General features: G+C 33.0%; 1 protein-coding gene across 6 annotated transcripts in view; it reads right to left on the bottom strand.

The window, feature by feature from the left end:
• CSMD3 (CUB and Sushi multiple domains 3) overlaps positions 1-15041 on the bottom strand; it is a 1223593-nt gene that overhangs the window by 344125 nt on the left and 864427 nt on the right. For all 6 annotated transcript variants that reach the window (XM_021090582.1, XM_021090583.1, XM_021090584.1 and 3 more), the window contains 2 exons: positions 14231-14400; positions 2031-2187 (listed from right to left, as the gene is read on the bottom strand). In XM_021090582.1, the coding sequence (XP_020946241.1) occupies positions 2031-2187; positions 14231-14400 (327 nt within the window). The remainder of the gene's footprint in view (positions 1-2030; positions 2188-14230; positions 14401-15041) is intronic.

Genomic DNA, 15041 nt, shown 5'->3' with positions numbered 1-15041 from the left:
TCAAGAACGGACTTGTTGCCAAGGAGGAGGGGAGAGAGTAGGAAGAACATGGAATTTGGGTTAGTAGATGCAAACTATAACATTTAAAATGGATAAGCAATGGGGTCTCCTGTATAGCACAGGGAACTATATCCAATCACTTGTGATAGAACATTATGGCAGACAATATGAGAAGAAAAATGTATGTATATGTACAACTGTGTCACCTTGCTATACAGCAGAAATTGGCACAGTATTGTCAATCAACTATACTTTAATCTTTAATTTAAAAAAAGGGGGAGGGTCACTTCAAATATTTTCATTTTTAAGAATTTCGCTTATTTTTTGGCAACTAGTAGCTCATAGCAATGACAATAAAATCAGTGATTTTACTCGTTCCAGACACCTCAGAACCCCATACAATATTAAATCCAGATATGGTCTACAATGTCCAGCATCTTTGAATCAATAATCTCAAGTTACATAGAATTTAAATATTAGAAAAGAAAATATAGGATTCATAAACCCATTGACATTTTAGAAAAAGAGAAATGCAAAGGGATGACCATTGTGTAAACATTGAGCCATGGATTGAAAAAAGTCACCAGCCCTGTCAGAAAATAGAAAGGGAAAGAGGAAAGCAGATTTAAAAAACATCTGAGCAGGCCACACCAATTAAATTTGAGCAATAACCTTCAATACTATTAATTTTAGTCCATCACACAGCAGTATCTGTAAACACATTTGCTTGGATTTTCATTTTTCTTTGGGAGGACTCCATAAGAGATCACATTGTACACAACAGTTCTCAGGATTTAAAAAATGCGTGTTCAGCATCACCTTGTTAATTTATGTTGTGTTAATTTAGTGATGTAACAATACTAGCACAGGTAGGAAAAAACCTTGAAATAAACAAGGAACAAGAATAGTCTCTCAGTATTATGTCTCCTTTCTTTTACTTCTCATATCATTAAGAAGGAGATATTTTCATTAATAATATTTTGATTTAAATTCCCTTTAGGATCCCATGAATCTTTGATGCTGTAACCTTTCCACAGTTTCTTAATTTCTATGATAGTTTTCATTCATTTGAGTTCTTGAGAAAATTTAAGGAACTCATTTGACTTTCTTTCAAATATTCTAACAGTAAGGATTTCTGAATACTGCTACTTAGTTTATTTTGTTATATTAAATGAGTATTATGAACTTCCAAAAACTGAGTTAATCTGATAAATTATAAATTTGTTAAACACACAGCCAGTAATCACCTCAGTTTTACATGCCCTGTACTTTCCAAGAACAGTTCTTACATAAAACAGAACCTCAATAATAGGTTATTTGAATATGATTTACTGTTCATTGATGTAATTAGTCTATTAAATTACGGTACTGGTAAAATAAATTCATTCAGTTCATGTAACAATTAATGTAACACACATACCTATAATGCTCAATGGTTCTCAGTCTTTGAGCTTCCACCTGTTTAAATGTCAAAATAGCTGACTTGAGGTCAACTTGAGCTGACAATAGGTCTGTATAAATTTATTTTTAACCAGGGAATTTAAACACAAAAGCAAAATAAACTAATAACTTAGCTACTCTTTAGTGTAAAATCATCTGAAATCATCCAGTTATCAATGGCTGACCAACTGTAACTACTTCGTATGTATCGCATGTGTTTTGCAATTACAGGTAGAGGCTCAAACGTTGGATTCCTATTTATTAAAAAGTATAATTAAGTTTAAGTTCTTAAATATTGCATGAGGAAAATGCTGCCATTAAAATATATAAATAAATAAGGTACAAGTCACAAAGTACTTAAACTTTCTGAACCATAAGTTGTTTCAACTGTAAAATGCCAATAATTAGAATACTTGTAATTTTTTAAGTTGTTGTTAGAGTCAAATAAATTTATATTTGTAGAAGGGAGTTGTAAATTGCAAATTGATAATCAAATGTTGAATATTACTTCACCAGGTGTACTGAGAAAATTTAATAAGTATTTGGCATTAATATTCGGCCTTTTTTTTTTTTTTTCCCAAAATACTTACTGGTATAGACAAGTTGAAAGCCTTCATCGGTCCCTTCAGAATCAGAATTAAATTCTAGCCAGAGCTGGTTTGAAGTACTACTAAGTGTCAGTCCTCTCATAGATGCACCAGTAAAAGCACCTAGTAGATGAGTTGTTTTGTCTTTTCCATCATAAATCTGCAAAATATTTTTACAGATTAAAATGTAAATATGCCACTAATAACCAATTAAGAGTATGTATTTAGATCTATGAAGAAAATGAAAATATTATGTTCTTTATAAATCAGGTTTCCATTTTCCAAGAACAACCACATATATTAATTCCTACAAATATCAGAGTAAGGAAGTTAGACTCCACATGGGTAATTTTAACGTTCCAAGCTCAGTAGACACTAAATAAAACTCAAACATATATCATAATTTTTTTGATCTGATTATAAAAACAATGCTTTTTATGGCAGACAATTAAAATTGAAAATAGCTGGAGAAAGGTTGGTTTCTAAAGTTGGTTTGGTTCGGGGGTGGTTTTTCTGACCTTGCTCAAGGACACTGAACATCTGCTTTTCTAATAACATAACATAAAATATAGTTGCCTCTTTGCAATTTCTATACTTTATTCATGTCTTCAACTTATTTTATTTTTGACATTTTAAAAATGTTGAGTACTAAATGCTTTTAAAGACTGATTTAACAAGGCAAAAATATACAAAGCAAAATTTATATGCTCTGGCAGTTCCCACCTCATTCCTATTTTTCTGAAGGAGAAGCTTCTCATTGGACTCTAATTTACTTTTATTTTATCAAGGCATTGTAGACATTTCTTCAGGTAACTAGATATGGATTCTTCCCTTTGAAATCTACCTAATAGACACTATAACAATTTGCTGTTTAATTTGCATATTAATAAAGTTTTTTACCACTAAAAGTAATGCTGAAATAAATACCTTTTACATTCAATCTCACACTTTTTTTGGTACTTGTATTTCAGTAAGAAAGTTTTCAATATATTGGGAGCTAAAGTGTCTATTATTGTCAGATTATTTTCCAAAAAAATGTGTAGTAATTATTTATAGCAAAGATCTGCCAACAGTTCAGTTTACCATTCTTTTTCCTTTAAGGCATGTATTTGTAGGTGGTAGTTATTACCCTGAGAAGTGTCAAAATTGGTTTTCGTAGTTGATAAAATCTTAGATAAATACAATGATTTGTGGTCCTACAAGGACCAAAGCTCACAAATCTCATTCCACAGTATTTAGTTTCATGGAGTCGGAGCTGGAAGTCCCTTCTGTGAATTATAATAAATAGAAAAAGACGAGAAATACTGCCAAAAGTTACCTGCCTCTTGCCTGAAACTGGCTTACTTTTGATCTGACATTAGTGTAAAAATTTTGTCACTAAACTCCTAATTCAGAGGTCTTGCCATAGCGCCAATGTTCCCCTAAAGTAGAATTCACTATATTCATGACACCTAAAAGATGATATTTAGACATTTTAGACAATGGAGCATATTATATTAATTTACATGATATATGTTTTCTTGTGCTAAATTGTTGTATTTAACTAATCTATTTAGAATGTTTTCTACAATTTGTACTTTAAAACTCATCTATAACCTTTTTTCACCAAATTACCCTTATTAGGTTTTAGTATAAGATTGTGTTAACAAAAGTTAATTGGAAAAATTTTACTGCATTTCTAATATCTATATCAAATAAAATAATGAGCCTTTGCTATCTACTAATTCAAGGTATTCTTCAATTCAAGAAAATATTCTTAAGTTTTTATTTATTTAATTATTCCTTGTTAATTTTATCATTTTATGAAGTGTCTGAATGCTATTACTTGAAATTGAATATTCAGTCTCCAAAATATATTGCAATTCATTTATATTTTTTTCCTTCCAAAAATCTTCTCTTTTCTCTGTATTATGCGACAATTTCTGCTGGATCTTCCACCCTAACAATTAATTTTCAGCAATGATTAATGTCTTTTTAGGTCTTCTATTAAAATCTTAAATTTTCAAATTATTGGTCAAGTTCGATAGTCAGTCTCTTTCTCTCTCTCTCTCTCTCTCTCTCTCTCTCTCTCTCTCTCCCCTCTGCCCTCTCTTTTGCTCTATCCTGTTTTTGGTACTGTAATTGCACTATCTTAAGATATTTCATTTATTTTATGTACAAAACTAGTTTTTTCTTACTTCTGGTTACTGAATTCCATTAACTATGTGCTTATTTATCTTTAGGTACTTAAAGTTTTATGTTTCCCTATTATCGATACAGACTTTAAATGTTGTAAAGACAACACTTTTTTTAAAAGTTAATGTGCTATACAAATGTAGCTTTTGATCAGAGCCCCTCCTATCTTTTTTTAACAACACCCTGTAACATTTTTGCACAGAAGTTCAGACGTCTCCAGTGATGGCCTTTCTGCTCTCTCCCTTTGTACCTGAGGGAATCTATAGCTTCACCTGTACACTCTAGGCTCCACCTATTTACTTGTTGTTTTATCATTACCACTGAGAAGAAAATAGAAATAAGAGGGAATGAGTTTTAATGCTCAATCCAACATGCACACTGAATTCCTAAAAGCAAACAATTTTACTGATCTCTCTCTTCTTTTTAAAATATCTCCGTCAATTTTTTAAAAAAGTATGTTGACTGTTTAAAGTGTATTTCAATATTACATGAAGGGCTGTATGAACTAATTTCCTAAAATTATACAGGAGTACCAGAAATTCCTGATGAAATCTATTTTTATCATACAAATACATCTCTGTTGTAATTATCAGCAAGATTTAGTCTTCAACAAAGCTGAAGCAAGTTTTGAGCTTTGATAGCTCAGGAAGATTTCAGGACTGTTTTTTGTTTGATTACATACATTATTTTATATTTCATTTTATTTTTGCCATGCCCATAGCATGCAGAAGTTCCAGAGCCAGGGATGGAATCCATGCCACAAAAATGACAATGCCAAATCCTTACCGCAAGGCCACAAGGGAACCCCTATTTCTTAAGAATAATAGTCATTAGGGATAATTTAGAGACAAGAAAACATTACTTGTCAGAAAACACCACTTTTGTGCCTATGGGTTTCAAATGCTCAATATGCTCAGAAATCTGCTTCTGCATACATTTGTTATGACTCTCAATATACTGTAACTTATAAATCCTTTGGTTAGAGCTACATATTCATAATCATACCATGAAACCAACTGACCAGTGAGTCTTAGTTGTGATTAATACTGTCAAGGTAACCCCACAGGATATTTTCCTTTCATTTCTCTTACTTCTCACCAATATATGTCATTCATATGTTAAATATAATTTTTCTTGGATTCAACTAGTTCTGCTTTCACAGATAAATTTTTAAAATCTTCAGTTTGTCAAAACAGCCAAATAAAGGGAAAATATAAACTAAATAAGTAATTGTTGCAATTGAGTAAGTAGAAACTGGTTATTGAAATTTATTTTTACATTTTAAAAAGTTCTCAATTTTTTTCCTCAGATTTTCAGTGGTAATGACAAAAAGCAATCATAGCAGAAATGATTATTTTATATCATATGCATAAATCACTCCTATATATAATGTAAAAAGTAACAAGATAATTCAACACACATTTAGTTCCTTGCTCTGTGTTAGGTGCTAGGAATATATATGTGTGTGTGTGTGTGTGTGTGTGTGTGTATGTATATATATATATATATATGTATATTTTAATCAAGGCATCATTCTTAACCTGAAGGAGATTAAAAAAAAAAATACCCACTATTGTCTGCCATGAGAGACAGATATTTCTATTGAGATTTTTCTATTTTTCAAGCTAGAAGCATACTTTTTCTGTTTTCAAAAGAAACTTTTAAGAAATAATTTTTAAAAATAATCGTTAAAAAATAAGGTACGAAGGAAGAGCTAATATTTTCAAATGAAAAGAGTTATCTTAAGCTCAGCTGGGTGGATCTACTTCAGCACCAAAACTAACTACAGTTTGTTTAACAATGTAAAGTCAAAAGATGAAAATCAAATAATATAGAAGCACGACTATAATTATCAAAGTCAAATGAAGTGTGATCATTCAGGTACAAAATTTTGGAAGTATGTTTAAAATTATTAAATCAAGATGAAAAGCAGGTGTTAATTATGAAGGCTTTAAAAAGCGAAGTTTTATGATCAAGTCAAAGCAGTTCAACTTGTAAATAAAATCCGTGAAATGTATTCAAATACATATGGAAGCACAAAGGCAACTAGGAAGGACAAAAACAGTAGAGCCAAAGACAAATTACATTTGAAGTAGACATGAATGGAATTCTACAAGTAAGAAAATAAAACAGTCAAAATTTACCTTTTATTGTAAAGTAAATTTACAGTACAAAGCGATTATATTAGGTTTGATTAAAACCACATAGAGGGAGTTCCCGTCGTGGCGCAGTGGTTAACGAATCCGACTAGGAACCATGAGGTTGCGGGTTCGGTCCCTGTCCTTGCTCAGTGGGTTAACGATCCGGCGTTGCCGTGAGCTGTGGTGTAGGTTGCAGACACAGCTCGGATCCAGCGTTGCTGTGGCTCTGGCGTAGGCCAGTGGCTACAGCTCTGATTCAACCCCTAGCCTGGGAACCTCCATATGCCGCGGGAGCGGCCCAAAGAAATAGCAAAAAGACAAAAAAAAAAAAAACCACATAGAAATTTTGAGATTATTACTTCTCATTTCATTCTACTTAAATTCAGGATCTTTAATCCTGTTTTTATTCATTTGAGTGCATTTTCCTTTTCTTTTTAAAAAGTACATTGTTATGATTATTAGAGATGTATCATAATATCTATTTTTATTTTTCAGAAATTTAGAAGACTAAAAAAGGATAAGAGTATACTTTTAATTGGAAGGGAAAGGACTCTGGTGCTCCCCATAGAAATATTCTCAGTTACTTAGCTCCTAATTGAGATAAATAAAGACTTGCTTTTATGTCAAAGGTAGAATTTCAAGTTTTCTTAAGAATTAACATCATGAAAGGCATTGAGGGCCTTACAACATTAATGATGCTCTTTGTTGAGACTCTAATGTATAAAATTGCAATTATTTAGGTAGTCTTACACTAGACCAGACTAGAAATTAATACTGCCATGTTTCAATTATCAAACCTTTTGTAATGGATCAGGGCCTGAAATAAGTCATGGTGTACAGACCCTCCTAGATCAGGATGGTTAAATCCTACTATAATGAACCACTTATCAACACTTAAAACTGTTGTTACTGATGTAATAAATGTATTATTAAAAGGTATATTCCTAGTCATTTCTCTAATGAATTATCAAGAGAGGTATTACCTAAACCCAAGAGCAAAAAGTACATAAAAATTGAAATCAAAACAAATTACACATGTATGAGTATAAACTTTTCTATCTGCAACTTGTACTGCAACTTATAGACAAAAGTTTTTCCTAAATGAACATTGCTTGATTTTTTTTTTTTTTTTGCTGTTGTTGTTAACCAGTAAGATGAAAATGAAACATCAAAAACAATGCTATATCAGGAACTTTACTCTTATGTAAATGATATAAGTGACTTTTTTTTTGCTAAATTGAGTAATTTTCAAATACTAGGAAAGATATTTTCTCAATTTCTTGTGCTATTCACAATATAATGGCTACAGATACAATCCATATCTACTTAGGTATCAACAGAGAGCAAAGCAATAAATTAAGCCAGGATTTGTAATATTTGCCAATTCTGCAGTGTAAACACTTCTACCGTGGCCAATATCAAGCTATCAATGTGACACCACTGAATAGAGAATTAGAAATAAATATACAACCTGATATAGTATTTCTACCACAGGGATACAATATATAAATAAATAACACCAAATACACAGGTAATAAGGTAGTAAAATAATTAGGAAGTGAAAAGTTGCATATATTATCTTTGTTTTTATATGCTTAAATTGTAAGTTAATTTAATTGTTAATTTAATTGCTTAAAAATCAGTTCCAAAATTACTGAAAATTTAACAACAGGCCCTCACAAATAGCACTACCAAAGACTCACAGGTAGATGAGGAAATAGCTTGAGAAGAATACATCTTAGAAACCAGCAATAGCAATATATTAACAACCTTCTCATTATACTTCTAAAACAATGTTATTAATAGTTCCTTCAAGTATCTATTCTTTAATAAATATGACATAAATCTCCTAAACTTTCTTTCAGACTCTCAAAACCAATTTTAAGTTATTTTACTGGCTTGTTTCCTTACTCATCTATTTAGTCTATATTCTGCAAAATAAATGTCTTTAAACTTCACAATGCTAACTGTGGTTAAGACACTTCCTTCAATTTTTGTCCCTGCTACATTCCTTTGTCTAAACATAGCACTTACTCTTCTGAAAATAAAAACAAACACAACAACAACAGAAGCAGAAGTCATATTCCTGATTGGTATTCAGGTCTTATCTTATCCCGCTGATAAAGAGAACTATTCATTATTGACTGTCTATAGCCTACATATAATAAACACCATCTATAAATATTAATTGAAAGAATTAATTAAGTTACATATTTTGAATAAGGGATGGAGAAGTTCAACATTCTTGCCCATTGAAAGTAGCAGAACCAAGGAAAGATATATTCACAGTTTCCAAACCTGCTGGTCATCACATAATATGGAGAGTTTTATAAAAATCCTTAATCCTGGGTGCATACCAACTGAATTAGCTTTCCCTATACCTATTGAAACTTTACTAGTGTGGTGATAAATTGTCAAAGTGTTTATAAAAAGAAGGAGGAGGGAAAGAGAGAGAGAGTGGGTGAGTAAGTAAACAAGCATCAGCCTACATGATGAACTCTCAGAAAGGAAAGTTTTGTTTGTGTGTGTGTGTATGTGTGTGTAGATATAGATAAATACACACACACACTGGTTTTTATTGTTGCTATTTTTTTGTTTTTGTCAGAATACAATGATTTTGTATAGTAAGTGAAACCATTAAAAAAAAAAACCTTCTTCCAAACCTTATATTCATATAAAGATTACAAGAGCATGTCATTCCAAAGAATGTAGCCAATCCTACCACATAAAGAAAACCAATGCTTAAAAATCTCTAAGTCAAAGGACAGAGGGCTTTATAACTGTCTCTTTGTTTTTCTTATTCTTTTTATGTCCTAGTTAGACTAGAGGAGGAGAACTGACTCTTCTAGGTTTAATATTGGAAATGGCTGGGTATGAAGATGGGCTCCCACAGATTAAGCTTGCAGTCTGGTAAATGACCTTCCATCCTGAGGGGATTTTGAACTCGCCAATCTTGGATAATTCATCATTTGTCCTTTGCAGGGTGTATCCATCTGCTTGTGCAGCCTAACTTTGCCTGTGTCAGTTGGCATCTTTGAACTAATAGTTGTCCACAGAATTAATGAGAAGAATAGCATATAAGCATGTTATATCTTACATAAGTGGAGAGACCATGAAGACAGACAGTGTTTAAAAGCCTATCCCAAACTGTCTCTACAGAATGGCTTACTGAAGGTATATTAAAGTAATAATTTTGAATAAATCCTACATTAGACTGTTGGTAAGAGGATAGATGAATTGGTATGTTTCTGTTTTAATATTTAGTAGATAATCTTTTCAATTCTGGAAAACATACATTTATTCTAGTAAAGGTATGAAATTTTAAAAAAATTCTGGGAATATCAATTTTCATCCTTTCACTAATGAAAGAACATTTAATGAAATACACTAAAGGGCCTTAAATTGAGTTTTTCTGCCTTCCTTTGTTTCTTACCATCACATATCCTCACATTTTCATTTATTACTGAGGTCCCACCCTTCCTTAAGGTAATACATGCCACAAATGCATGTGAACTTGCTTCAGATAAGTAAAATATTTGTCAGAAAGCAGTCTGAGAAACACATTGGAACAAATTTTTTAAGGCATCATCTGTTACCTCAAATGAATTTTCCAAATAATGAACATCATTTAGTATGGAGAAGTTATACATGCATTTCAAGCATCCCAGAGAGCAGAGAGATATTTTAGGAAGGATTATGGGAAGCATGGAGAAGCACTTCCTGACTTTTAATTTATAAACACATTTATTATTGTTGCTTATGTGATGCAGATTAGCAGCTATACTTATATTTCTGAGCTATGTCTTGATACATTTTTCCCCACATTTGCCAAAAGAATAAGCACTGCCTTAATTCTAAGTACAAGCATCCCATTCACTTCAATGTTGACTGTAATTTAGCAAATAAAACTTATTTTAAGAGGAAAATCCAAATAATGAACTGGAGGTTGAAGAGATTATCGAGTGAATTCCTGTTGCTGATCAGGGAAAAGCACATAAAACAGGAATGGTCCTATAATAATACTAAAGTTGTAAACATCTATGTGAACTGCAGGAAATCTTTCCCATGTCTGTACAAATCTTACAAGCATATAGTACTGACTGTGTTAGAGAACCATCAACTATAATCAAAATAATGTTCTCAAAAGAAGAAAATAACTAACCAATCAAAAAATCACTGGATAAGTAAAAATCCCTCACCCTGTCAACCTGGATATTATAATATTTTTTTTAGGGTTTGTGAAAACAGACCTATGGTGAATTTCTTACCTGGATTAAGGAAATCTTGGCAATGAGAAAAAAATGTATGTGATTATTACAAAAATATTTAAATATGATTTTATGGAAGAATTTATTTTTATTCCAATAATGCACATAAATTACATTTTCCAGAACATTTACTTTGAAAAATGTGAATTATTAAGTATGGAAATATTTATTTGCCTAAAAATTTATCTTTAAATTGCATTATTTCAAATTTTTAAAATAGGAGTTCCCACTGTGGCTCAGCAGAAACCTGACTAGTATTTATGAGGTTGCGTGTCTGATCCCTGGCCTTGCTCAGTGGGTTAAAGACCCAGCATTGCTGTGAGATGTAGTGTAGGTCGCAGACATGGCTAGGATCTTGCGCTGCTATGGCTGTGGCATAAGCCATTGCTGCGGCTCTGATTCAACCCCTAGCCTGGGAACTTCCATATGCTGTGGGTATGGCCTTAAAAAGCAAATAAATAAATAAATATTAATTTTATACTAAATTGTTATGTGGCGGTTGTGCGACTATCATCATAATCAATTTTAGAGTATTTTCATCACCTTAAAAAGAAATCCCAGGAATTCCCACTCTAGGTTAAAGATCTGACTACAAGGCTTGGGATGATGCAGAGATGTGGGTCTGTTTCCCAGCTGGGCACAGTGGGTTGGGGATCCAGTGTTGCCACAGCTGTGGCATAGGTTGCAACTGTGGCTTGGATTTGATTCCTGGCCTGGGAACTCCCATTTGCTGTGGGTGCAGCCAAAAAATTAAAAAAGAAATTCCATGTCCTTTAGTTGTCACAAATCACCCCATTGTTCCCAGTCCTCAGCAATCACTAATCTATTTTTTGTTTCTGTATATTTGCCTACTCTGGACATTTCATATAAATGGATCATCCAGTATGTGGTCTTTCATGACTGGCATTTTTTTTTTTTTTTTTTTTGTCTTTTGTCTTTTGTTGTTGTTGTTGTTGTTGTTGCTATTTCTTGGGCCGCTCCCACGGCATATGGAGGTTCCCAGGCTAGGGGTTGAATCGGAGCTGGAGCCACCGGCCTACGCCAGAGCCATAGCAACGCAGGATCCGAGCTGCGTCTGCAACCTACACCACAGCTCACAGCAACGCCAGATCGTTAACCCACTGAGCAAGGGCAGGGACCAAACCCGCAATCTCATGGTTCCTAGTCGGATTCGTTAACCACTGCGCCACGACGGGAACTCCATGACTGGCATTTTTTAACTAGCTTAATATTTTCAAGGTTCATGCATGTTGAAACATATCTCACCCCTTTATTCCTTTTTTTTTTTTTGGCTGTGCTATGAGGATCAAACCTGTTACCACAGCAGTGAAAACACTGGATTCTTAGCCACTAGGCCTCCAGAGAACTCCCTTCACTCCTTTTCATAGCTTCAGCTATCCCAGTGGATAGATACACTACATTTTGTTTATCTGTTTATTAGTTGAAGGACATTTGGGGAGTTCCCATCGTAGCTCAATGGTTAACGAATCTGACTAGCATCCATGAGGATACAGGTTCAATCTCTGGTATTGCTCAGTGGGTTAAGGATCCTGCGTTGCTGTGGCTATGGTGTAGGCTAGCAGCTATAGCTCTGATTCAACCCCTAGCCCGGGAACCTCCATATGCCACGGGTGCAGCCTTAAAAAGAAAAAAAGAAAAAGAATATTTGGGTTGTTTTTACATTTCAGATATTATGAATAGTGTTATTTTGTGTGGATGTATATTTTCATTTCTCTTAGGTATACTGTATCTAGGAGTGAAACTGCTGGGTCGTAGGGTAACTTTATATGTAGACTTTTGAGGAACAGCAAGACTGTTTTCCACAGCAAGGTGCACCATTTTACATTCCCCCTAATAATGTATGAGATTTACAATTTTCCATATCTTTGTCAACATTTGTTATCATTTGACTCTTTGATTATAGCCATTCTAGTGAGTTTGAAATGGTATCACATTGTGGTTTCCATTTTCATTTCCATGATTGTTAATTATGTTGATTCTAATTTAATGTAATTTTGGCCTTTTTTTGTCTTCTTTGGAGAAATATCTGTTCGGATCCTTTGCCCACTTTTAATTTGTATTATTTGGCTCTTTAATATTAAGTTGTGAGAGTTCTTTATATATTCTAGATACAAGTCTCTTGTCAGATGTATAGTTTGCAAAGATTTTTCTCCCATTCTGGGAGTTTCTTCACTTTTTTTTTTTTCTTTTTTATGGCTGCACTTGTGACATATGAAAGTTCCTGGGCTAGGTGTGGAATTAGAGCTATAGCTGTAGTCCTGTGCCACAGCCATGGCAACACTAGATCCAGGATGCATCTACGACCTACAACACAGCTTGCAACAATGCTAGATTCCTGGCCCACTGAGCAAGGCCAGGCATCAAATCTGCATCTTCATGGATGCTGTGTTGGTTTCTTAACCCACTGAGCCACAATGGAAACTCTGAAGCACAAAAGTTTTCAATGCAGCCAAAGTTCAATTTATCTATTTTTCTTATTTTTTGGCTGCACCTGCAGCATATGGAAGTTCTTGGGTCAAGGATCAAACCTGTATCTCAGCAGTGAACCAAGCCAATGCAGGGATAATGTGGGATCCTTAACCCACTGCACCACAGCGGGAACTCCAATTCATCCTGTATACCTGTGTATGTTTCTTTTTTGTTATATTCAGTGGTTTATTTTATTTTTTTGGATTATACATACAAGTAATATCATACAGTATTTGTCTTTTCTGACATTTCACTTAGTATAAAACTCTCCAAATCCAGAAAAAAAGCAAATAACAGATAAATAAAATTAATTAATTTATACTAAAAGTTTATTATCAAAAAAGTGCATTTTTCTTATATAATTTATAGATATTGTTAGTTTTATATATTCATAAATTATGACTATACCCAGTCCCTTAGTATAGGCTGTGATGGAAGATAAGGGAAGGAAGACATTTACGCATGACTGGGTCACTTTGCTGTACAGCAGAAATTGGCAGAACAATGTAAATCAAGTATTCTTTAATCAAAAATTTAAAAAAGTTAGAAAAGAGAAGCAATTCAGAGTGGCATACAACTTCTTAGAAAAAAGACTAGAAGCCAGAAAGTAGTAGATGGAATTCCTTTAAAATTCAAGAAGGGAGATAAAAATACCTAGCAAAACCATTAATAAATCATGTTAGAACCAACAAAATAAAAATAACAACTTTTTTACAGCAATAAATATAAAGCGTTAATCATGTATCAATGGAGATAAATAACTTAATAAACACCAAAATAACAATTAATTATCATTACATTTGTTAAAGAAATGACCATTCTTGTGTTAATTATGTTTCATAGATAAGATTTATTGAATATATGATATCCGATATGAAACTATTCTTATTTTGGTATTATGGAAACATTAAAAGTCATGTAGCATAAAATCAAATTTTACTTATAAATAAACATTAAAAACAAAACATTTTATCTCAATGAAAATAATAATAGGAAAATGGGAAATAATGTATAATTTAAATCTATGAATGACAGAATTATATATATATATATACACAAACTTATATTTGAATTAATACATACTCAATGATAAAAATGATAGAAATATAAATATTCTGAGTTCACTTACCTTAAGAACATCTCCTTGTGCTAAATGAAATGTTCTGGCTGAAATATTGATTCCCTTTCCTGCTTGAACCTGAATACTATAAATGCATTCATGGTTGTTTTCATAGTTGAGTGGATAATTTGGAGAGAGCAAAATCCCTTCATTATTTGTTGCAGATGCACCACATTCAGCTGCAGGTAAAACAGAATATTGAAGCACATTTTAACGGAAAGCATTTTCATTTCAAGTAATGTAATGTATGGAAGTGTAAATGCATTTTATTTTAACTAGAGCCTAACATGAAAATAATGTACAGAATGACCGTGTGCTGTGGATGACTCATTCCCCTCTCAAATAATACGTGGAGGGAAGGAACTATGGCCCTTGGACAGAACACTTGTTCATAAATGGAAATATACAATAGTTTCAATATGCATCCCCCTTGGATGAAAGGATAGCATGGAAAAGGATGAGAGCAAAAAAATTTCCTGTTGTGGCTCAGCGGAAATGAATATGACTAGCATCCACAAGGATGCAGGCTGATCCCTGGCCTCACTCAGTGGGTTAAGCATCGCGTTGCCATGAGCTGTGGTGTAGATTGCAGATGCAGCTCGGATCCCGTGTTGCTGTGGCTGTGGTGCAGACTGGCAGCCACAGCTCCGATTTGTCCCCTAGCCTGGGAACCTCCATATGCCATGAGTGCTACGCTAAAAAAGAAGACAAAAAAAAAAAAAAAAAAAAATTCAGAATATATTTTCAGTTTGTAGAGCTCTGCTTAATTTATTACTTTAAATTATTTATTTTTGGCTGTGTAAAACCCATTGACCATTCA

The sequence above is a fragment of the Sus scrofa genome, chromosome 4 (genome assembly GCF_000003025.6).
Source record: "Sus scrofa isolate TJ Tabasco breed Duroc chromosome 4, Sscrofa11.1, whole genome shotgun sequence".
NCBI classification, from domain to species: domain Eukaryota; kingdom Metazoa; phylum Chordata; class Mammalia; order Artiodactyla; family Suidae; genus Sus; species Sus scrofa.
The sequence above is the reverse complement of the archived record's forward strand: the minus strand, read 5'-3'. Positions and strand labels throughout refer to the sequence as shown.